Raw genomic sequence first — 24,467 nt, 5'->3', positions numbered from 1 at the left:
ATACAAGAGGAGGAAGGGAGGCCATCCAGAGGCACCTGCTCAGGCTTGAGAAGTGGGCCCACGTGAACCTCCTCAAGTTCAGCGAGGCCAAGTACAAGGTCCTGCACCTGTGCTGGGGCAATCCCAAATAGCAGCACAGACTCGGGGATGAACAGATTGAGAGCAGCCATGTAGAGAAGGACTTGAGGGCACTGGTGGATGAGAAGCTGGACATGAGCCAGCAGTACATGCTTGCAGACCGGAAAACCAATCAAATCCTGGGCTGCATAAAAAGCAGCATGACCAGCAGGTCAAGGGAGGTGATTTTTCCCCTTCTACTCTGCCCTGGTGAGACCCCCACCTGGAGCACTGCCTTCAGCTCTGAGGCACCCAGCACAAGAAAGACAGGGACCTGTTAGAGTGGGTCCAGAAGAGGGTCACAAAAATTATCAGAGGAGCACCTGGTCTACAAAGAAATGCTGAGAGCTGGGGTGGTTTAGCCTGGGAAAGAGAAGGCTCCAGGGACACCTTATTGCAGCCTTTCAATACTCAAAGGGAGCTTATAAGAAGGATGGAGACGACTTTTTACTAGGGCAATAAGACAAGGAGTAATGGTTTTAAACCAAAAGAGTCTAAATCAGATTAGATATAAGGAAGAAATTCTTCACTCAGAGGATGGTGAGACACTGTAACAGTATGTCCAGAGAAGCTTTGGTACTTCATCCCCTGGAAGTGTTCAAGGCCAGATTGGATAGGGTTTTGAGCAACCTGATCTAGTGAAAATTGTCCCTGCCAATAGCAGGGGGTTGAGTATTTAGTTTTTAATGGTTCCTTCCAACTGAAATAATTCTATGTGTACACCCAAACCCTATGCACACACTCAAATAGTCATATAACCTTGAGTTCTTAGGCAGCAAGACTGAAAATTTCATTATCTTTAAGATATCAAAAGGGGGAAAAAATCTCTTGCTTGAAAATGAGTGCACTATGTAGATGTTTCATGTTAGAAATTTAGGTAGTAATAAATCACGCTTTTCTAAGATTCCTAGCACACTGGCATGATTCAGTTCTTAGTGTATTTTTCTATTTATGCAAACATTGCTCCTTGTATTTCTTTGTGTTAAAATGCCTCAAGTTGCATTCCAAAATACTATTAAATCACATATACAATCAAAATGTATATCAACATATGTGCATCAGAAGAACATATCAATATAAATACATATTGCACTAAATCTCAATCATGTCTGATACTTTAGGAAATCATTTAACTCTTTTTTAGGGGAAACAAGATAGTACTGTAATACTGGAGGGCTGTGAAGAAACACCCAGAACAAAGCCCAGCAACTTCACAAAGGAAACAGCAGAGGTAGTAGAGGCACATATATGTGAAGGGCAGGACACCAGCCAACAAGGAGATAGAAGTTGCAATTAAATAGCAAACAATGACAGAGTTCGGGTGAGATAATCATTAGACAAATTTTTGGCTTAGAGCTAGTCCAAAAGAAGTTTTGAAATTTGAGCAAATAAAATAGTCCTTGTTCACTGAATCCAGCTGAGTTCAAGATAGGACTTTCTACTGTCCTACCAGCTACTCACAAGTTGTGATACATCACAGAAATGATTGCCTTACTAGTTCGATTAGTTTCCTAGTAGAGCCTACAGAAATGCACATTCTGACTAACTACACTGTATGTGCACGTAAACATGAGTACAAATATACATATGTAAATATCTGTTTTAATTTTAGAGGTCACGTTTCTATTATAGGAAGGTGACAGTGCTAAAGAAAGTTCTATGAAGGCAAGGGATTTAGCGATCATAATCCATGACATTTTACTCTCTGTCATTTCCAGAGATATTGCAGTGCTGACTACTGAAAAATGCAGAAGGTTCATGCAGCAAAAGGCACATCGCTTGGTCAGATAGATTTCGTTCAGACCACTATTGCCATGACTACAGTAACACGATCTGCCAACATGTTCTAGGATCAGTACTGTGACAATACTTTCTGTCCAGGCTGCCAATTGAACCACATGGCTCTACAACATTTGAAATCTCATTAATCTCAGTCATATGGTCTTTGACATACCCTGTGTTGCATTAGCATGTAAAGTTTCAAGACTGCTTTACATTTTGTCTTGAAGAATATTTATAGAAATTACTAGTAGAACTTTGCAATGCCCCTAAAATAACAACTGCAGCCAGTTTTCTTTTCCCTCCCCGTGGAGTTAAAATTGTAGCCATGTCACATTGTACCTCTGAATAACAATTTCAAAAATTCTGGTTCCTTCAACCACTGTGTGAGTGGCAACTGCAAGTAAACTACTTGGTCTCTTAATGCAAAGAAGGTTTGCATGGTTTTTGTGTCAATACCTAGCGTTTGCTCCACCTGTTTTATTTCTTGGATCAGTCAGAAAGCATCAGCCCTCCAGCAACCTCATCCATCTGAAGCTTCAAGGAGAGAACAGCTTCATGCATCAAAGTTGTTAGACTTCTATTTATTTTAGGAAGACTGCTACAAAAAACATCTTTCCTCCTCTTCACCTTTCCACACTGAAACAGAGAATGCCTTGAAGAGACTCTCTGACAAAAGAGAGTGGTTTATTAAGCCACAGAACCTCAGCATTTTTTTGAGCTTTAAATATTCTCTTTGACAGATGTGTACTGACTCAAGCATTATGTTATAGTGTATGCATGCAGTTCATTCCTGTGAAAGAGGCTGAAGAATCCCCGGACTAAACAAGACCATGGATCTCATCTGTTCAGTTTGCCATAGCTCAGTAACTAAGGCTGTGAGAATAAAGCTTCTTTTCACCCCATCCCTTTTCAAAGAAAACACATTTCTTTGATAAGTATATTCCATCACTCAATGCTCTTTTTTGGCAGCAGCCGTGACTAATGCTCAAACTGTAATGCCCCTTAAAAGTCTGTCAAGTATAATCTTGAATAGTGATTTCATAAATTCATTATGATTTATGCACTGAATCTGATTCAAGCCTAAATTTTGTGGTTCAAAAACAACACTGGATTTGGACACATGGCTGCTATCTACCCTTCTATCATAAAAGAAAAAAAAAAAAAAGTAAAGGCAAAATTTGTTGAAAAGGGGTAATTTTAAATTCTTCTGAGGACAAGGCTCAGCTAAGTTATCTGCTTAATCCTTACCCTTTCATCTCCTCTTGCCCACTTCAGTTTTTGACAGCTGATAAGCTCTCAGCAGCAAAGAGGAGGGAGCAGGTAGCATGCACACCATCACTCGTATACCCCTACTAACATCACTATCTGAACTCTGAACCAATTTCTGCTGACTGAGCTCTCGAAGGAGCTTGGCTTTGCATCTGTAATGAACTAAGAGAATCCTAAATCTATTTATGGGATGGAAACGTTTCCTCAACTCCACAAAAGAGCATTGAGCAAGACTCCCTTTGGGGTTTCTGTATTAGGAGACAAGATAATTCCTGAGCTTTGACAGCTCCCTTCCCTGATCTTAAAGAGCACATCTGCTCTGCTGAATTCTAACCATCTCTGTCCAGGGAGGATAAGGATGGGCTCAGTACCAAGAATTCAGCTACCATCCAGTGCCAGGAATCTCTCACATGTCATCGTAGAACATTACAATTTGATTCCTAGAATTTCATACCAGTTGCTTTTAACACATCTACAACAGAAAGATGAGTTGCACTATGAATCAGAGAGCTTCACCTTCAGCCAGCTGTAACTGAGCAGAGAGCTGTGTGTGAGCTGGTATCTCAACAGAAAATAGTTCTCTGTTCAGTAAATAGTTCATAGCTTAGAAGTAAACATGGCACTGTAAGAAGATTTGGTGGAAAGTTTCTTACCAAAATAAGTTCTTAGTTGCGAAATGACTATTTCTTGAAATGATAGTTTCATTAAGAGTTTTTAGATCCAATATACCTAGGTGTCCTGGTTTCAGTTAGAACAGAATTAATTTTCTTCCTAGTAGCTGGTGGAATGCTGTGTTTTGGCTTAGGATGAGAAGAGTGCTGATAACACCCCGATGTTTTAATTGTTGCAGAGCAGTGCTTATACCAAGCCAAGGACACCTCAGACTTTTGCTCTGTCCTGCCAACAGGCAGGCTGGGGGTACAGTAAGAGCTGGGAGGGGACAGACCCAGGACAGGTGACCCGAACTAGCCAAAGGGGTATTCCATACCATCTGACGTCATGCTAAACAATATATAGGGGTGGCTAGCCGGGGGGAGGGGGCCGGACTGCTCGGGGTTAGGCTGGGCATCGGTCAGCGGGTGGTGAGCAATTGCATTGTGCATCACTTGTTTGTACATATTATTAGTAGTAGTACTATTATCATCGTTGTATTATTATTATTATTATTATTATTATTTTCCTGTCTTATTAAACTGTCTTTATCTCAACTCACGAGCTTCACTTTCCATTTCTCTCCCCCGTCCCAGAGAGGGAGGGGGGAGGGTGAGCGAACGGCTGCGTGGTGTTTAGCTGCCAGCCGGGTTAAACCACGACAGTCTTTTTGGCGCCCAACGTGGGGCTCGAATCCACGACCCTGGGATTAAGAGTCCCATGCTCTACCGACTGAGAGGTAAAACATATGAAAGGTTCCTTTCTCTTCTTCCACTTCCTGCTCCAGTTTTCCATGCAGGCCTCTGGGAAGACAGATACTCATAGCCTGCCATGAGTGCTACATGTGTGCTACAAGCCTTCTGGCTTTGCTGCAGGATCATCTCCAACAAGAGCTGCTGTGCTTATACTGTTAGAAATCTATGTGTGGCACATAAATCTGGACACTCTATATGGTTTTGTCTAATGAGTCATTCCATGTTTATTCACAGCCAGGTTGCACCTTCTTTACCTTTTAATAGTAATTTTGTTAACACAAAGGAACATAAAAAAACTTGGGACAGTGCAACAAAGCAAAGGTACCCTGCAACATACACTCACTTGGAAAAGCTTTTTGGAAACTGGTGATTGCAAAGTATTTCAGTGAACAGAGGCACCAAATTAGCTGCAGTGCTGACCAGCAACTCAGCTCACCTAGCTGATCTACTAGAAATCCTGATGCATTACAAATTTGTAAGCATCATCCATCAGAAGTGGGGAAAGATCTGGAAAAATACCAATAAACTGCTGATGTTAGCACAGTTTAAGTGGTGCCAGCGCATGTATTTCACTGACCCTCATCTCCTGAACTTCTGCCAGGCTGCGAGGCCAAAAACGGAATGGCTCGAACTTTGCCATGGATAGGTTCACTGATTTATCTCTCCATATACTATGAGCTTGGTTGTTGCATTTATTTATTTTTTTTTCCTGGTTAATAGGATCAGTTGCACCTTGCAACTCATATAGAAGAGGGAAGGGAACAGAAGGAGAATTTGAGACACTGCATGTAGGGAAGGAGATCAAGCTGCCGCTTATCGTCTCCTCGTTACCTCCTTTTCATTGTTCCTAGTACTAATATGACCCTTGATGAGCCAATTCTACTCTGTGAGTCAGCAGGGAACTCACCCAGCAAAATATATTCTGCTGGTTTACTGAGCTGAATTGGTTACTGAAGGGTCAGAGGAGCACTGGAACTGCAATAAGGGAGGGAGAGGTAGAAGGCCACATAAGGATGAGAGGGAAACAGAATCACCCCTTTTAGCCGCACCAATGAATTAGATCAGGTCAAGCTGTCTCATCGAATTGCAGCCTCAAAGAAACACTGAGCTAATACTGCAAATAAACCCTTAAAAGCAACTGAGAATTTGAACATGTATCAGGTAGGCATTTTGGAAACTGAGATAGATTTCAGCTTAGCAGTCCTGAAAAATATCCCATTGGGAGGGTCAGGTGAAGCAGACAAAAGAACAAACCCCAGCTATCCTATTACACGGACTCACTCAAACCACAAGTTTTCCACTCCGAACCCATCTCCAAATAAATAAATAAATAAATAAATAAATAAATAAATAAAGGAAAGCTGCAGCCTGGTGCATACAGCGTGCTGGGCTTTCCCATGATTCCTGTCCCTTAATTAGCAGGGCAGTGATCTTGAATCCCAATTTAATACAGTGTTCCAGCTACTTTTTACCATCTGGTGACATCTTGTGGACAAAACCAAGATACCCCTGCCTGCTGCCTAACCCGCCAAAGCCACGAGTTCCTGAACCTGCAGAGTGGAAGTCTCTTTCCCAAGTCCCAGGACCTCTGTAGCATTCTCTACGGTTTTTTGTTGTTGTTGTTGTTTCTTTCTTTTTTTTCCCTTAGTGTTCTATGGATAGTGCAAACAAGCACTGTATCAACAAACCCTGTACAAAGAACTGAATACAGAGGTATTAAAAAAACAAATACGAGAGTAGAGCACAGAAACTGAGAAATTAGGAGAGTAATGAACTAATTCCTTGAGCTATGTTTTCTACTAATAAACATATCATTTCTATTTTCTAAAGCTGAGGATAATCAACTGTTGAGCAATTAAGGTTTGATAGTTAAAGTCAAAGGGAACCTACAAACTGCTTGCGACAGTAGCAGGAGAAAGCACCACATAAGCAAAGATCTTTGTACACCCCAAAATACTAAGTGGCTAACCCTTCCAGTATGCTTGTGTGTCATTGACAGAGGCTAGAAGGAAGAACCCAGCTCAAGATTAAGTTCAGACACTAAGAAATGGAACAGGTTAGTAATACTTCATAAAATTATTATTTTGGAACCTCCATTTTGAAATATTTGCACATTCTTTATGAACAATATAAAATTATTTTCTCATATTTCATTAACTGTGTATGTCACCTGCAGAGGTGTAATTTTTATTAATCTAGCATGAAAACTTTGTATGAAAGATTATTCACTGCTCTTAACTTCAAAGCCCTTAATTTCTGCAGCCATTCGCTTAGATGTAGAGCTTAGGGATATGGTTTAGTGGAGGGCTGTTAGCGTTAGGTTGGAGGTTGGACTCGATGACCTTGAGGTCTCTTCCAACCTAGAAAATTCTGTGATTCTGTGATTCATTCTAGGAAACTTAATATTTAAACTTATCAACAATCTATTTCTCTACCTTAGTATATTTTTAAATAATTGAATGCAAGCGATCAGCTGACGTTTGTGGCTTTCCCAGCTTATTTCTTACATTTACTCCGAAATTACTTTCTAAAAAACTATTCCAGAACAACTTTCCATCGAGATATACTTATTTCAGAACATTAATTTCTAAACAAAGATTTATTCCAAAATATCTGTAGCCCTGTAAAGTCACCCCCTATCTTATATCACAATAATACATACCAAAGATGTAACACCCGTGTACTTGGAAGGAAAAACAATTTCATATCTTCCTAGTCAAAAAAATCATACCTCATCAAGAATAACCACCTATCCAATAGAAAATAGAATAATCTTCTCCTTAGAAGTTCTGATACATGATTACCCTCAGCGAAGATGATGAGCATTTTGACAGTAACTTCAAAGGAAACAATCGAGCCAGTGTCCTCTAACATTGGTAATCACTAAGCATTATTATTATTTTTATTAAAAACAGCAACTTACCAATAGGTAGTAATCTGCCATCCTGCCTTTTTAATCTGCTACCTCTGGACACCTACATTCACCAGTGTAAGTGGATGTTATGCTGAAAACAAAAGTAGATTAGGTAGATTAGGTAGATTTAGGTAAAAGTAGATTAATTAGACTCATAATGTTGGAACAATATTATAACTATATAACAAGAAATACATTTCCTTTTGAATTATGCTGGCACCTTGAAATGCCATTCCATAGAGGCTATTGTTGCAGAGAAAAGAAAGTTCCATGAAAATCAGCCGTCATGGAGATATTGTGAAAGGATATCTGTGTTTCAAGGGCTTCCACAAAACATTAGAAGAATGAAAGCTGGAAAGAACAAGACTGCAGAGGGAAGCATACACGGGAAATCAAAAACTCATTAACAGAGCACCCATTGAAGCTGCAGTGATCAGCTGCAAGCAGCCTCTTGTCTCCACACAGACTGACTGAGGGGTCTCTGCAGAGGTGCCTGGGCAGCATCAAACACTGCCAAGAGGCCTTCTGCAGCGCCTGACCCAGGGGCAACAGGCAGCACAGCCAGCACCGCTGACTGCCTGCAGTGGGTGAGGCCCTTGACCACTTTCTGGCACAGCCTCAGGCACACATGCTTCTTGTAACACTAAACACGTGTTAACTAGTCACAGGAGACTCTATCAGCTTTCTAGAATAAGTCTAGATTTGCAGTAGCTAATTGGAAAAAAAAAGGGTGGGGAGGTTATTAAATAGGGTTTACTGACCTATGAAACTAGCAAACAAGTCAACAAAAAAGCACTTCTTGTCTTTAGGCTAACAGTATCTAAACTGATACTTGGACTGGTAAACTAAGATTCCTGGAACAGCAATTCCCCCACAAAAAATATTTAAAAACCAGGAAAACACCAAACACTTAAAACCCAAGTCATGTGTGTGGCACATTTCATGATATATTAGCCTCAAATTACATATGAAATAGCAGTTAATTACCTATTAAAATTGCTATGCTAATAAGAAATACTTGAACACACAAAACTGTATCTAACAGTGGACTAACACACCTCAACCCCTTGGGATTGCTGGAAAAAAACAGATCATCCCAGTGTGTGCAGCACAGACTCATTCCTAAGAGGACTTTGCCTCATAATTTTAGAGAGCAAAACAAATCTTAGCATTAAATCAAAAGTAACAGAAGGAACAGTATAAACATAGGTAGCTAGGGCTTGGTAAACAGAGAAAATAACAGGAACTGAAGAAGTATAGTGCCTAGTAATGCTGACGTATTTACTGCCTTGTGGGTAAAGAAGTACCAGATTTTACACAGAAAAGCAGAAAACTGTGACTGCGAAGGCAATAAACTTGGTGGTGAAGGAAGGAAGGAATTAATCTTTCTTCACAGCAACAGTTGCTTAAACTTCACTGAGAAAAGCCGTGGTTGCAGGCTTGTCAGAAGGGCAAAAATCTTGCTTCAGGGCTGTCAGAGTAACCAGTGTCTCTCCAAGCCTTGGGCAGGAGCAAGACTGAAAGACTGGAGCTGTAAATCCCTTTTGTGCATCTAAAACATGTATAAACATTTTTATTTGTTTCAACACAATAAAAAAAAAATACATAAAACAAATCACCCCCCACATTTTCAGCCGATTCAGCTCCTATTTAGTCTATTTACTCCCCAGTGAGGAAGAGCACGAGGGCTGGTACGTCCCGAGAGGCAGGGAGCGTGAGGTACCCGCTCTCCAAGGCAGCTCACCGCTTGTCTGCCTCATCCTGAATTTCTCTCGCTGGGACCCCTGACTAGGCTTGGCTGCCTGTGTCCCTGATGGCTGGAGGCTGAAGCTCCAGCTGGTCTGAGCCCCCTCAGGCTGCATTCCGCCGTCAGAACCAGCACTGGTCTCACTCGCAAGGGAAGATGCCAGCCTCATCCGAGGGCACTGAAGCCTGAGGAGAAGGACTGACGGTGCAGGTCAGTCAGCACCTGCTGGTACCACAGTGCGACGGGGACAGGCTGCCGGGCTGTGCCTTGAGGCAGGCGGCACCCAGAGCTGAGGGAGCCCCCTCGCTGAGGACAGACGCCCCGCCCGGCCTCACACAGGGACCGAGAGAGGACCGACGGCCGCCAGGAGGCGCGGCATGAGGCGGGCGCGGCCGTTGGGCCGCCCTCTCCTCAGCGCCCGGCGCGGTTTGGCGCCCTTCTGCCCTCCCCTCAGCGCGGGGCCGGGAGGCTTGACGAATAATTGGAGCCGTGTTTGTGCTTGTCAGATCGCATACAAGGCACAGGAGTTGAGCTGAGGTGCTTTGCTATTTATACCAGTACAATCACCAGATGTCTACTCCCTGTTATCGCTGGAGACACTGCTGGCCCAGCTATGTATCTCTGTGCCCACCTCATCCCTTTGGATGACAACCTTATTACCTTCCATCAGTAGTTCAAATTGCTTTTAATTGGCAATAGATGAAATCACACGTGAAAACATTTTACAGGCAAAACATGGTTTAAACCAGATACTTGTGGTAATTTTGATTTTGTTGGATCATGACATGTGAGGGAGATCTCTGAGCAAGCATCCTAGGCTAGGCAGTGGAACAGAAAGCTCCCTTTTTGCATAAGGTTAGTAAGGCTTCAATTTCTACATGTATATTTATTTTTTTTAATATGATTCTCTTTATACCTAGAAAATTTAATCTAATTCCATATTATATAATGATGTTGGTAAGTAGAAGTGTAATTTTGTTTTGCAGAGTGCCATTGAACTTGCAGAAACTAGTGAATAAGGCAGGACTAGTGAAGGAGGGTTTCAATCCAGCAATCATTAAAGATCGCCTGTATTTTCTGGATGACAAAGACAATCTTTAAGTACAAATGACTCAGGACATTTATAACTCAGTAAAAAAAAAAAAAAAAAAGTAACTTCAAATTGTGAGCATGTCAAAAAATACGTGTTTTATAATAATCAAGTTTTGAAGGATCTGTTATTCTAACTGTGTTGAGAAATCTCATTTATAAATATTAGCAAATATCAGTATTTGAAATAAACATGAATATGAGATTGACTTAATAAAGCAGAACTTTTCCAACTACACATGCCTGGCTTTTCCTCTCCTTTGCATTTCTTAGCTACCATTTTTGTGCTCCCTTCCTCTTGAGTTTTATATTTTCTAAGCTGCCTGCTCTGAGGGTCCTTCCATCCTCCACATCTCCACTCTTCACAAAAGTGACTTTGCTGACCTATCCACTTCTGTACTTCAGTCTCAATTGACTGTTACACACTCACACTAGGAAAAACATATAAGCAGGTGCTCCCCTTCCTGAATTAGTTTCTCAAATGGACTGCACTAGGACAATTCAGAGTTAATCAGATGGACACAAACACAGTTTTAGGGCAATTCCATTCTTGTTTTCTTGAAACATGTTTACATAAAGCCTCACATGCATTGTTAACTGATTAGCACAGATGGAATGGCAGGGCTGCTCTGTTTTTAAACTCAAAAGCTGAAAATTGCTCTAGTAGAGTAAAATCTCTCAGAAAGGTTACATCCTCTTCTTTACACAATTCAGAAGTGATGTTGGCATTGTCTGCACACACACATCCTCACAGCAGCCTACAGAGTTCAAGTTAATGCATTAAAAAAATAATCAATGGTGCAAGGAGAACTAAATTGTTAACACCCTGTTGAGGCCAACATACACTGTCAAAATGTTTCTAGCTTACCAGCTCTCAGTCCTGGTAAAGGACAATTTACAAAGCAGAATTTTGTGTTTTCTTTACTATAGTCTACAAACCAGAGAGTTTAATGTTACATGTCTACAAGATTTATTTGACATTTTAATCTATAAATACACAAGGTTTTACTCCAGTAAAAGCACAAGAATTTTCTTGGTGGTCATTACCACTGCTTACATATTGAACAAAATAACACGTAGTATTGCATATGAATAAGCAAACTTTGGTTCTCCTTCTACCTGGGGAGCTCTTAAGCACCAATCTTTTACTTGTTAAACAATGGCTTGCAGAGGACAACAAGGCAGCTGAAGGCCACACTGGATGCTACACTCTGGAAAGTTTGGGACACTGTAGAACTTAATTAATTTTTTGAAGGCACTTTTTTTGAGCATCATCACCTCTTCAGGTAGCCTGGAAAGGATTCTAGCATTTGCATGAGACTCTTTCTTGTCAGTGGCTGCTGCTTTGGGGTTACATTGTTCAAGAAGATCAGTCACCGGGACACTGTTGCAGCTAAGGGAACGTGCTGTCTTTTTCTTGCCTTGAACAGATAAATAACTGAATAAGAAAGAGGTTAACTTATGTTTGGTAACATCTTGCGCATCTTCTGGAAAACAGTCATCTAGAGGGTCACCTTGACCTTTCACTTGCTGACTGATCACACATGTATTGTAACTCACTGCTACTTTCTTAGGTTGAACTACTATTTTTCTGGAAGGAGTTTTATATTTTTCTTCCTCTACATACAGCTGAGAAGCATTACTGATAACATCAGAATTATGCTCCATTACCATATTAGGGATTCTTGCCTCATCACCAGAACTGATGTGGTGTAACCCGTAATGCTGACTAATGATTTGGGCTGCGGTATGTTGAATGATGTTCCAGTCTTGCAGAATATCTTCCCTAGTTGTGAACTGAGATGTTACAGTAAAGCGAATGATGAACTTGTCACGAATGGTTGCTGGAACAAGGAAGAGCTTGCCAGAACTGCTTAGGTCTTTCAGGAGTTTTTCTGTCAGCCAGTTGGGACCCTGTTTTAAATATGCATAGGGAAAAGAAAAATGTACAACTGTTACAATTTCCAGTGACATCCAAACATCTTTGTAAGAATTCCAGCATTCATATAAGAATTGGTAAAGTTTATTTGTAGTCCTTAATGCCTCTGGAGAAATCATCTGTAGTCAAATAACACATGGAAATAGTCTAAAAATATGTGAAGAAAAAAAAATATATATATATATTAATATATTAATAAATATTTATATATATATATATACACACACATATATATATATGTGTGTGTGTGTATATATATATATAGATAGATAGATAGATAGATATTATTTTTTTTTTTTACCTTTAAACGAAATACAACCAATCCAAGATGTCTCTTGGCAGGAATTTCAAAGAGTGGATCACTTTCAACCAAAGATTCAAAGAATTTGGCTGTTTCAGTACCCTGTAATTAAGAAAAAAATAGTTATGTATTGGTTTGTCACAAACACAGTGTAAGACACTAAACTAAGTAGTTAAAAAAACAAAAACACCCCTCCTCATTAAAACAGATCACTCCATTCATTTCCATGTGTGGCAGCAAAGCTAAGAACAACAACAAAGCTAAGAATTTTTAGGACTGTCTATTTGTCCAAACCCTTGACAATGTACAAGAGTAGCTGGGCTATATATAGGACATTTGAGATTTGAAGACTGAGCGTTACTTTTCTCAGATTAAATTCCTTTTGCAGCAACCGTTGATCCACAATATGATACACACACTCCAAAGACTTAAGCCTATGAAGTTTCACTGCAATGGGTTCAGCCATCCTTCACAGCCTGCCTCCAAAACAGCTGCCACTTTACCTCAAGGAAAGCCTCTACAAACTTACTCAATGATGTGCAGAAGGTATTGACTTATCAAGTTGCTTTCCGTTGCCTATTGCTTCCAAGAAGGGTACAGGAAATGTTTTGTCCACACAGTCAATCTTTACAAATTAGTTAAAGAGTAAAATCAGTACTTGTTTAGCGTTCACAGGCAAACTTTGTACATCAGAGGGTTTGTTACTCAACTTTGCATGACTGAATTTAATAAACTCCGCTACTGATAAATCAACATAATACACTTATGCTCACGCTGTTAATGTACATACATGCCGGATGTGATCTTGAAGCTTTTTCACCCCAAATGAACGAATCACAAACCACAGCTTCAAAGAACGAAATCGACGACTCAATGGAATTTGCCAGTGCTGTGAAAACACAACAGCATATCAATAAGGGCAAAAACGACAGAAAGGACTGAACCCTTACACTACAAGGTCTGTTGTTTCAGACTTGTACTCAAGTCAGAAATCTTCATCAAGACAACAAATTGCATGTTACTGAAACCCAACTAAGCCTAGCGAATAGCAATCAAGGAAACGCTATGTCTACATATTTCTCAATTATTTGCAAAAACAAGATTTTGTCTGTTCCAGGGAACAGAGGGGTGTTGTTTAGGATTTTAGTTAGTTACCAGCATATAACAACTCCTGTTTGCACTTACAGAGCGTTATCAACTTAAGATGTGTCCATTAACACTTCAGGATTGAGTGCTGACTTTGGTTCCTGCAATCTGAACATTGAAGTGCCATGCTGAACATTTTCCCAAGCCAACAAGAATTCATATAAGAGTAAACCTTTCCAGAGAAAACAACACCTACTGTATGGAGAAGGGTGACAAACCTTAAGAGTACATTTATAAGGCGCTACACAGTAACATGCAGGATCCTATTCAACCACAAGAGGGACTCGGTGATTTTTTTTTTCCCTCTCTACACATACTCCCTCTAGTGAAAAGCATCATTGATTTCAAGAAAACAATCATCTTTTCAGGGCTTGGTTGAGATCATAGCTGAAACAATTGGCAGTTGAATATTCTTTTGTTTTACTGTACTGAAATCTGCTATAAAATGGTTATGAATTGAAATGCCTCAGCTCTCCTATCAATACATAAATCTGAAGAAAAATGTAATTCATGTTACTGTTGTTTCAGAGCATGGTGTTTCAATTGCTTAATTGTTTCTCTATTTTATCACATATCAAAGACACAAGAAAACCACCCAAAATGTCATCAGTAAGAATTATTTTAACAATACAATGCACATAAAAATCTCTTCTAACAAAAGAAAAAAAAAAAGGGCTAGGTTAGATCCCCATCTGTGTAAAAATCTTGAATACTTCAATCTCTATAAATGAAAACAATTTTACAACCAATTATCATAACCACTTCAAAGTTTTAATACCTAAGCTACATTAAGACCTCAGAATGATTGTTTTTATGCTGTTAAGTAGAAAGGCCACCTAAAACTAACTCCACAGTAATTTGACAGTCTACATTTAAACATTTTATAGGCAATTTAAAGTATCAACTCAAATAACAACTTACCATAAAATCAACAGCAGCTCCTGAATTGGGATGTCTGAGGTAGACAGGGTTAACACTGAAGGTTTGATGTAACTTGTATTTATCTTTAACCCTATCAATTGTAGAATGAACTGTATTTAGCAAAAAAAAAAAACATGCAAAGAAAGACTTTACAATTTGCATGTTATCCTTCTGGTGTTGTCTTTACTCACCAAAATCCAGTGCAGTCAAAATGAACCATCATCCATTTTGAAGGGTTAAAAGTAAAGGAATCTGCGTACTCAATTCCATCCAAGAATAATCGAAATTCAGGACACACAAATGCTGTTCCTGCATATGCAGCATCAATGTGAAGCCAGAGTCCCTCAGCATCACCTGATAGAAATCAAATCGTTCTTAGGTAAGGCATCTAATGAATCAGAGTGGAATGGAATGTATTTTAGCATCTGAATCTAAATCTTATAGAAATCACTTCAGAGACTTGTACTGACTCCACTCATCTTTGAAACACATTTGAAAAACTCAGCGTGTTAGTGTTTCTACCCTCCTTGGTTCTCACGTGAAAAATTGCCATACTATCTTCTCTGTGCTATCATAGTTTAAAATCAGGGGGAAAAGGACACTTACAAATTGGGCCCAGTTCTGAGAGATTGTCAAAAGCACAGACACCAGTTGTACCCAAAGTTGCACAAACCTAGAAGAGAACAAAACTGTTCAGATGACATTTTTTTAAAAATAAATGGATGCAGCATTTTAAAACCGGGGAGGCTATTAATGTAGTAAAAATGAGAGTTCAATAAAATGCAAAATTCTCATATACATTTTCATCTTCAACTGAAGTATTTTAACACAGTACACTTATATCTAAGACATTTCTTATGATGACATTTAAGAATATTAATACTCCCAAACAGAAAGCTGAACGTACAAAGATGGGCACTAGGCCTTTCTTTCTGTCTTCTGCAATGGCTTTTTTCAGAGTTTCACCTCTAAGGGAAAAGTTCTCATCCACAGGCAGAAATTTCATCTTCACAAGAGAAATCAAGCCAGCCTTTTCTACAGAAGAATGTGCCTTTATTAAAAAAAAAAAAAAAAAAAAAAAAAAAAGTAAGAAAGCAAGCTCTGAAGCTGAGAAACTGTGATAAATTATGGCTTTTTAAAAGACAATAAAAGCATAGATAAAGTTTTTGTTATAATTCAGACTAATCTAAGTCTAAGTCTGAAAGTTTCTTCCTTGTCAATAACAAAATGAAATAATACATTGTAATTTTAAGGAACATGTATGATCTGTTTATTAGGGTTCTGGTCTCTAAAAATCTAATGAGGCATACTTGTGTTTGGAGGGCCATTTATCAAAACTCAAATCTTAAAGGACTTTCTAGAAATGATGCAACCTTAACATGTTCCCTCCTTACTATCTGACGACAAAAGTCCTGAAGCGTGCCTAGTTTGGGGCTGGCATAGACCTAAACACCTCACAATCAAAAACCTTTCTAGTTATATGAAGGGAGAACCAGCATGAGCATGTCTCCTGCTGCTGTTTTCACAGGGGAGTATGATTGTTCAGTTCAGGAGCCAAAGGACAGAACAGGTTTGCAGGCAGAGTCACATCACTGTGTAGGCATTTTCTCCAAGGACAAGTTGATAGGCCTCCTGGAGCAGAGACAACAATCAAGAGCAACACTGAGGATCTGAATGGGCCTGTCTCCAAATCCAAGAAGGCTGTTAAGAAACAATCTCTGTAGCAGCATAAGATCAACACTTCGTTACTGGAGTAAGGATTTGTGAGAAACGGGAAAGAAGACTCTTATGGACTGCTAGGACCCTGCAAAATCTCATCTCACACCAGTTTCATTTCCCCATCTGCAGAAAACAATGTTAAAGCATTAGAGGGATTTGTTCATACTTGTATGTTTCTCTTGGTACAGTAATGCAAGTTCACGTTGTCATCTGTATGGTCTGGGTGAGATGAAAGTAAAAGAGGTTTGTTTGGTTTTGTTGTTTGTTTGTTTGTGTTTTTTTGTTTTTTTTTTTTGGTAACCTACTTGATCAGATGCATATGCGATGAGACGAGAATTGAGCAAGGACTCATCAGCGTCTGGCTCAGAAAGCTTCATCTCCAGAATTTTGTTTTTCCTTGCTGCCAGCAGTGCAACCAACGTTGATTCACTCACAGTGCTCTGAAAAGACATTGCTAATTTACTGCAACATTTCAGTATTTTATTGCTGTTTTGTCAAGGGTTTACTGAAGTCACTGAAATGCTCTCAACTACCTCTCCCCCCACCCTTTTTTTTTTTATTTTTAAATTTCCACATCTGCTTTTCTCAGATGGAATAGGAACTCACTAGCTAATGAACAGCTCTCTGGGCCAGCAACACAAAAAGTTTTTAAATTTTTGTATATTTTTAGTGTAGAGGACTGCAGTGCAGGACTGAGTAAATAAATTACTTCTGTTCTTCTATAGATAAAATGTACTATCTACCACAAAAACTACAAACCTGAGCAAAGCTCCTTATAACAACACAGAGCCTTAGCATTAATTCCAGGGAATACTTGCTTAGGCTGTATGAAAGAAGGTTCAGACCTTGGATCTTGCAACTCCCAGAAGCACAAAGTCAACATCAGAAGAAGGAAAAACAATTTATGTGCTTCTGCCAGCAGTCTTTATTTGCTGGCAAGACAGTGACAAGTCTTCCCTTACTCTAACTGTGCAAGAATAACTTTGGTGGATACTCTAGTGATGTGAAACAGACTGAAGAAACCAGATCTGATTATCTCATTTATCCTTTAGTAAGTCCACAGAAGTACCTGCTCCTAGTCCATAATGCAATAAGGACTAAAAGCAATAGTAATTCCTATTCCATAACCATCTAAATTTAATCCTAAAATCTGGGAAGGAAACATCAAGACTAGATTTGTCCCCATAAAGACTTATATGGCAAATCTTGCGGATTTTGCCCCAAGGAAAATGATCACCTATATAGGGAGATTTACTCCAGTGATCACAGAAATGTTGATGAGGTCACCTCTGATCTGCCTTACCTGTAATACTCCTCCACCCACACTGTCAGGATGGTGGTGCAGGAATTTATCTGGAAGGCCCAGCATTTTAGCCAACCAATCCATCACATTCATTTCCAGTTCTGTACAGGCTGGACTGGAGGCCTAGAAAATCAAACAAAGAGAACGATATTCTAAATTCACCTAGCAAATACAATAGGAGTTTAACCCTTTGAGAGCATGCCACATATCACATTTTAATTAATAGCTATTAACACTCGTTTGCCTTGGGAGAAATCTCACCTAGACCCAACAAAGGTGCAGATTACAAACTTTGTAGCATTACATATATAAACAGCTAACCCTATAAGGCTATGGTTCATAACTGGCAGAGTGCAACACTATTATAATAAAAATTATGTTTGGTGAGTTCTCTAATACAGACATTGATGATGAGATTGCAGTTTAGGTACCTTGCTCATTCTCTTATTACCAGTTGCTTTCTTGCAATATGAAATACAGAGACTCTCACCAACCTCCTTAAAATGTTCTCTTCAGCTTCCTATCCTGTATATGCAATGAGCTAATCAGATACATGTATGTGGAGACTGTAAACAAATTCTTATAGGTTTACAAGTTTCTACTGCTTCTTAACATGGAGACGTACATCTAAAGATTTGGGAACCTTCACCAATGGAGAAGACATTGGCTTCAGAATCCCACTGAGGTCTGTAGAGTCATAGCCAAGTAACGTTAGGTAGTGGCAGGAGGACACAAAATACTCAGACATTCTGAGACAAGCTGCCAAACAATCTATTTTAAAAGAAGAATAGTAAATGTGTTCTCTCAAATGATCAGGAGAAATGAAATGAAGCCCAGCCTAACTTGCAGTCACGGGTGCTTGCTTCTCTACTGCCTGCAGTGCTTGTGCAACATTTTTAGCACCGGGAGTAAACAAACCATCAGGAAGCAACGCCAACTGTTTGGATATGCAAATAATTAGAAAACATACCTTTCTAGCGGTGTATTTTCTTCATTCAACTCTGATTACTAGGTAATGTTTGGTTTTATAGACATGATTTATATACTTTTACAGGTGACATTCTTCAATTATGCAAACAGCTTACAATACAGTGGTTTACAGTAAAAAGTTGTATTGATGCACAGAACTAGAAAGAATGACTATGACCTATTCCTCCATAACATACACAGAAGAAGGATATCTAAAGTAACAAAATAAAATAAGAGTAGTTTACCCATGTGAATCCCAAGCAGTTAATTGCATCAGCCAACATATCTCCGAGGAGTGAAGGCCAAGAAGTAAGAGCTGGAAAGTAGGCATGCATGTGCGGACTTTGCCAATGGACAACCTAGAACAAAATTATCTGGAAGTTAAGTCTGAAAATGTGGCAAAATTCTGTACAAGATGTAGTGATTAGCATCTGTTTTAAGTGATGGGAAAGGATCACAGCAGCATAATATGTGCAATTCTAGAACAGCTAGCAGAAAGCTACAGAGATAATATCAACAGGAGTGCAGCAGTAGCAAATGATAACACTGTGTCGTTACTAGATAAATTCCAAATTATAGCAAAAGCATTTATCTGAATTTAACAGGCAGACAAAGATTTTGAACAGGAAAGAATGGTCTTTTGAAAATTATTGCACGAAGTCTGAAAGACTTATCCATATATGGGGAATCCCCAAATCAACTGTGTTAGTTGCTCTTGCTCGTTTCATTAGCTTGTCTTTAGCTATACACAGCAATTCATAATTATATAGCCCTCCGCTCCTGAAGGAACTTGTATGCTGGACACTAATGTAAGCATGTATCTAAACAAACGTTCAGCAGAACTTGTGCATTCCCAGATGTGGATGTTTACCTCAGGTATTAGTGACTTTTTCCTGTCACAATTGTAATTTATTTCTTACCCCAGGCATAATAATCTTCTCTATATCTCCAAAGATGTTGTCCCAGCTGTCTGGGTCCATCGGTGCAGAATCCGGCAACTGAGCTCTCATGTAACCTGGCTGTACATCAGGAATCACCCGTCTCTCTCTCACATTGCTCAGGTACTGGCAAATGTAATCCACCATCTCTTTCCCTGGAAGAAGCAAACCAATGCTTTGCTTTGAGTTTAGACTGCAGGTAAACCAATTAGCACGACTAGCACTTCATGCAATCCATCATTAGCATTTGGCAGGGCTTGAAATACTGATCCCAGGATAGCCATGGGAACTAAAACACCAAATGGCCCATAGCCCCACTTATCCTATGCACAAATACTTCAGGAGATTCAGAAGCAATGAGACACTAATCAGTCTCATTGCTTCTAGTTCTTATCATACCTGAACATCAGAATGGAGCAGGAACATACAAGAAATTCATGTAAATCTCATGTTGCTAGCTGGCAGCTACAGAGAAGTCCGAATTAAAAAGTCCATTTTACCACATCCATTAACAATTTTAAAATAGATACAGAATTTACAAAAAATAAATATGAATTTCTGTTCAACATTTGATTCAGACTAGTCCTCTGAGTCTTAGCTTAAGGCTATATGAATCATCAGCGAAAATAATACTTGTCAGCATTCCCTGAGAATAAACTCATCACTTCGCTCATTTAAGAAAATACAGCCATATTCCATAGCACTAGTCACAATTCACTGTATCATGAACCAGTCTCACAAATTAATGCTCCTGCTTATCTGGGAACACACACATAACACCCCACACACATGGGAACTGTATGACCTTCTGAAGGTTTCTGATTATTCAGTGAACATCCTTCTACAGAAGAGACTGGGCAGCAATCAGGAGACCTGAATTAATCTCCGTCTCTGTGACGAGATGACCTAGGAAAAGTTAGTCAACCTTTACACCTTACCTGCCTGACGCAGCTTCTAGAGTAGGTTTCATAGGGACAAAACAGATTCCTGGGGTTACTTCATTGTCATTACTCAACAGCTCAAATATATCTTTAAAATATGATCATGGGTACAGTTACAGTCTGTTTGATTACTGGGGTCATAGAGATTTTCTTACCTACAGATGAAGTGAAATTGCATTCACAAGAATTGTCATAATGCCTCATTCTTCCCTGGTATTAAGATGTAACTCCTTTTACGTCCTCTGAAAACAACTACACAGCTCCACGCCTAATCTCCACTTAATAGGCAATTTTCTCCAGCCATGGGACCAAAGTTTGCTCCCTGTCTCCAGAATTGCACCAGTAAAGTTTCATGGTATCAGCCAGGAAAGAGACATGGTACATAGCCCCTTCACATGTTTATTCAGCATCAGCTTTGGAGCTTTCCCACAGTATTTTAAATGAGAGATCAAAAAGCCTAACTCATCCACTTAGTCTAACTCCATTAAATCAAACTCAGCCCAGGGATATATTATTGTCTCAACCCCAGCAGATCTAAAGCCTCAAGGACATGTGCCGTTAAAAAGTACAGAGCCCACCATCATTTCTAGGTACCATTCACAGCCCTCCAACAGTTCTTCACCATGGGCAAACGCTACCTACTTCCAAGAGCAGAGGACCACTCACCTCTCCGTCTGTACTCCTCAGGCTCCATACTGATTCCTTCTAAAAGCACCTCTTCAGACTTGGCCCGCAACCCTTCAGTGAGCTGTGGACAGTTCAGTCTGGTGCCCTGCTAGCTGCTCACGCTTTATAGCTCTTGTTATCTCAGACTCAGGCATTCTGGAAAAGGTTTAACGTAGGCAGGTTATTGGTGAGTGTTTATCTAACTCCTCCCAGTTGAGGGCTTTTAGTCTCTTGTATGTTCTCATCTCTGCTCTTTTGATGTGTAAGACAGTACATCTCTGAGATGAGCTGCCTCTGCTCTGCCCCAAAATGAGGCTGTCTTTCCCATCTTGAAAGGACCTTTCAGGAGTCTCACATTAATCCATCATAAATACAAGACGTATTATCATGGGACTCACGGGAGAGGAAGCTCAAGAGTTTCCAAAAACAAATAAAAGCAGCTGTATTACTTTTGCACACTGAAATTACTAGCAGTAGTCATTGTAACAAAGGGATCAGTATGTAACAAATTTGACATTGCAGTTCTAAGTGGGGACTTTTAAAAAATAAAGATCTAGAAATGAGTTTTACCCAATTCATCAGTCCCTCATTGATGGAAGGAAAGGCAATACAGTTGTTACCAGTTCCAGAGCTGCAATACAAAGCAGTGATGCTCTTTATGGAAATTCTGTCCTTCCAGATCAGACCAGGTTATACTGCACAGTTACACTCCTCCACTGGTATCACCTTAGACTGCTGAGCTGGGAAAACACATCACCTTTGCACATTGTGCTTGCTTCTCTCACATATGATACGCATAAGCACTGGGATATGACCTTATATTTCCAGAATTCCTCCAAGTCCTCCACCTGGATTGTTCTCAGTTTGGAAGAATGGCCACAGAGTCCCCCCTTGTTCCAGTTTTAGGGACTGAAAACACATCCTGACCTGTGTTGGCAGCACAACTTTTGATACTATTCAATGTTGAGCACTAGCCGTCTTCATAAGAAGGAACTCACTCTACACTGATACCAAGCAGTCCTGGGAGAAAAGAGAAGTAGAACTTAAAGATCTTAATGGTCTAAATGGACCAAACACCAGAAATAGAAATTGTTACGTAAGATAACATATGCTTGCTTTATTTTTGCTATTCCTGGAGCTCCTGCTCACAGCAGGCCACTGTTGGAACAGGATACCAGGCTAGGCAGCCCCTTAGTCTGGTACATTGCAGCAGTTTCTCTGTTCTCATGATACAAAAGGAAACTGGCTGTCAGAGAAGCTTTGACTTTCTGCCTCGTGTACTACAATGCATTTGGAACTCTTACATTATTCTAATAAAGTAGCTACTGTTTCCTCCACAGTGTACTTTCTACAGAACAGTGTGAAAACCATTCCTAGTTTCTGCTGCGATTAGATATTTGAGAAAGAACTGTTTCAGAGATACAAAGATACTCTGATACACACACAGATTAATATATGAAATAAAAAAATAAATTGATAAAAAAGGCAGTGAAAGAAGAGTGCAAGAAGAGCACACAGCAACATATCATATGCATATTCATTTGCTTTATCTCACATTTCCCTGGAAACATCAAGAAAAAGTTAACAAGATTCCCCCAGTACTTATTATGAATTTAGGAACCTCTCTTGACTTTACTGTAAATGCTATCAGACGGGAACAAATAAAGTGAGAAGGGGCTGGCCTGACCAAGTCAAAAAGAACTCAGTTCTCAAAAACTCTGACTATAGCTCATTACAAGCAACTAATACATTATTTTAAATAGGAAGCATGCCTGTTCAAAGAAAGCTGGCAGCTAATTACATTTTTGATTTCAGTTTGGAACAGCAAATAAGAAGCAATAATTTCAACAATGCTTTCAGAGCTGAACTGCACAATAAATATACCACATGACATATATCTTACGTCTTTTGCTCAAAGCTGATAGTTTGACCAGGTTGGTCTTTCGTTCTGTACAGAAGAGAACAAACAGCAGGTCCTGTTTGGAAATAGAACAAAATAGGTAATAACGCATTACAGGTAGGGTAAATATTACTAGAGATAAATGTATTTTTGTTTTAGCTACCCTGCGCTTGGAATGATTTTGTTACAGACCATGAGGAATAGAATATTTGCTCACAGGAAGCAGAACGAACAGAAAAGGTTCTCTTCATTGTTTGCTACAAAGGTCCGTGGGAAATTCTCCATTTGGACATGACCATTACCACTATCACCACTCAGTCTAACGCTGAAGTTCTTATCGTTATTAAGAGTTCACACAGATTAAAGTGTTGTTAAGTTTGCGGGATGTGAAGACACAAATGTTATTTCGATCACAGAATAATTCAGTTGGAGAAATGCCTAACCAGCACATTTAACTTGACTATTTTTTTCCTGCTTTTGCTAGTGACATAATGGATGATTTTTAAGAAAACCCTAAAATACACTAAGTTTCCAATTAGTCACTGCAGAAGGCTTGCTTCAAGTTCTAGGACAAACTGAGTACTACTGTATACTCGGAAAATAATCTAAAAATCAGCACCATAGATTTTCATTACTATCATCTTTTGATTATTTTCAGGTCCTACTTTACCAGTTTGGATCATATTTGCCAACTTTATATCAATATTAGGATTTTTTCCTAACTAACAATTCTACAAGCTCACATCCAAGTTTGAAGGAGGAAGATTGATGTTGTTTTGTATAATGTGATTCTGTGTCCATTCTTCCCTCTTACCTTTGTGGGATTTTCTCAGCCTAACACTGTTTTTTCATATTCTTCTGACACATCTGCCTCACACATCAGTTTTGACCTTCCAGTGCAGATAAAAACAATTGAAATGGAATCGATTCTACACTATATATATGTGGAAAAGATATTTAATTGTAAAATAGAAAAAGTAGGCCAGAGTACAGTTTTAAGGGTAATTCTTCTGTATACAGTATAGATAAACTAGACTTTTTGCTTAAGTTTATATAAACAATTCCATAAAAGCAGTGAAACATGGAACAACAAAGCAAAGCACAAATAGTTTTATCTTACAAAAAAGGAATCTGCACAGTAGTTCAAAATGTATGTAACACAGCACTGAACAATCTTAAGGCAGCTCAGTCTAAGCACAGGACTAGAAGCCAGGAACTCCTGAGACCCATTCCCAGGTCTACCACAGATTCATGTGGTCTTGGGCCAATTGTTTAACACTCCCTGTGTTGCGCTTATACCAGTTATAAAATTGAGACAACAACACTCACTTACCTGCCTCAGGCAGTATAGTAAGGGTTCTTTAAAAGATTTTACAATGCTCTGAAGATGTTATATTTTA

General features: G+C 39.4%; 1 protein-coding gene across 1 annotated transcript; it reads right to left on the bottom strand.

Annotated features, from left to right (window-relative positions):
- Positions 1-9,910: 9,910 nt before the first annotated feature.
- On the bottom strand, positions 9,911-21,877 carry HDC (histidine decarboxylase). The gene is made up of 13 exons (XM_082769042.1): positions 21,738-21,877; positions 21,168-21,323; positions 19,543-19,715; positions 18,868-18,981; positions 17,654-17,776; positions 16,656-16,790; positions 15,539-15,682; positions 15,238-15,304; positions 14,823-14,985; positions 14,632-14,722; positions 13,355-13,453; positions 12,565-12,666; positions 9,911-12,238 (listed from the first exon to the last, which is right to left on the bottom strand). The coding sequence occupies exons 2-13, from the start codon at positions 21,193-21,195 to the stop codon at positions 11,477-11,479; spliced, it is 2,001 nt and encodes a 666-aa protein (XP_082625168.1). The 5' UTR covers positions 21,196-21,323; positions 21,738-21,877; the 3' UTR covers positions 9,911-11,476.
- Between the last annotated feature and the right edge of the window lie 2,590 nt (positions 21,878-24,467).

This window comes from Aythya marila (assembly GCF_965140915.1).
Source record: "Aythya marila genome assembly, chromosome: 11".
NCBI classification, from domain to species: Eukaryota; Metazoa; Chordata; class Aves; order Anseriformes; family Anatidae; genus Aythya; species Aythya marila.
Note: the sequence above shows the minus strand (reverse complement) of the source record. Positions and strands in the feature narration are given on the sequence as shown.

Bases quoted from the DNA above. Each gene is read 5' to 3' on its own strand.
- HDC (XM_082769042.1), bottom strand. From the start codon at position 21,195: ATGGAGCCTGAGGAGTACAGACGGAGAG. The intron at 19,716-21,167 runs GTGAGTGGTCCT...TGCTTCTTCCAG, and splicing joins TGAGGAGTACAGACGGAGAG to GGAAAGAGATGGTGGATTAC. The intron at 12,239-12,564 runs GTAAAAAAAAAA...TATTTAAAACAG, and splicing joins TGGTTGTATTTCGTTTAAAG to GGTCCCAACTGGCTGACAGA.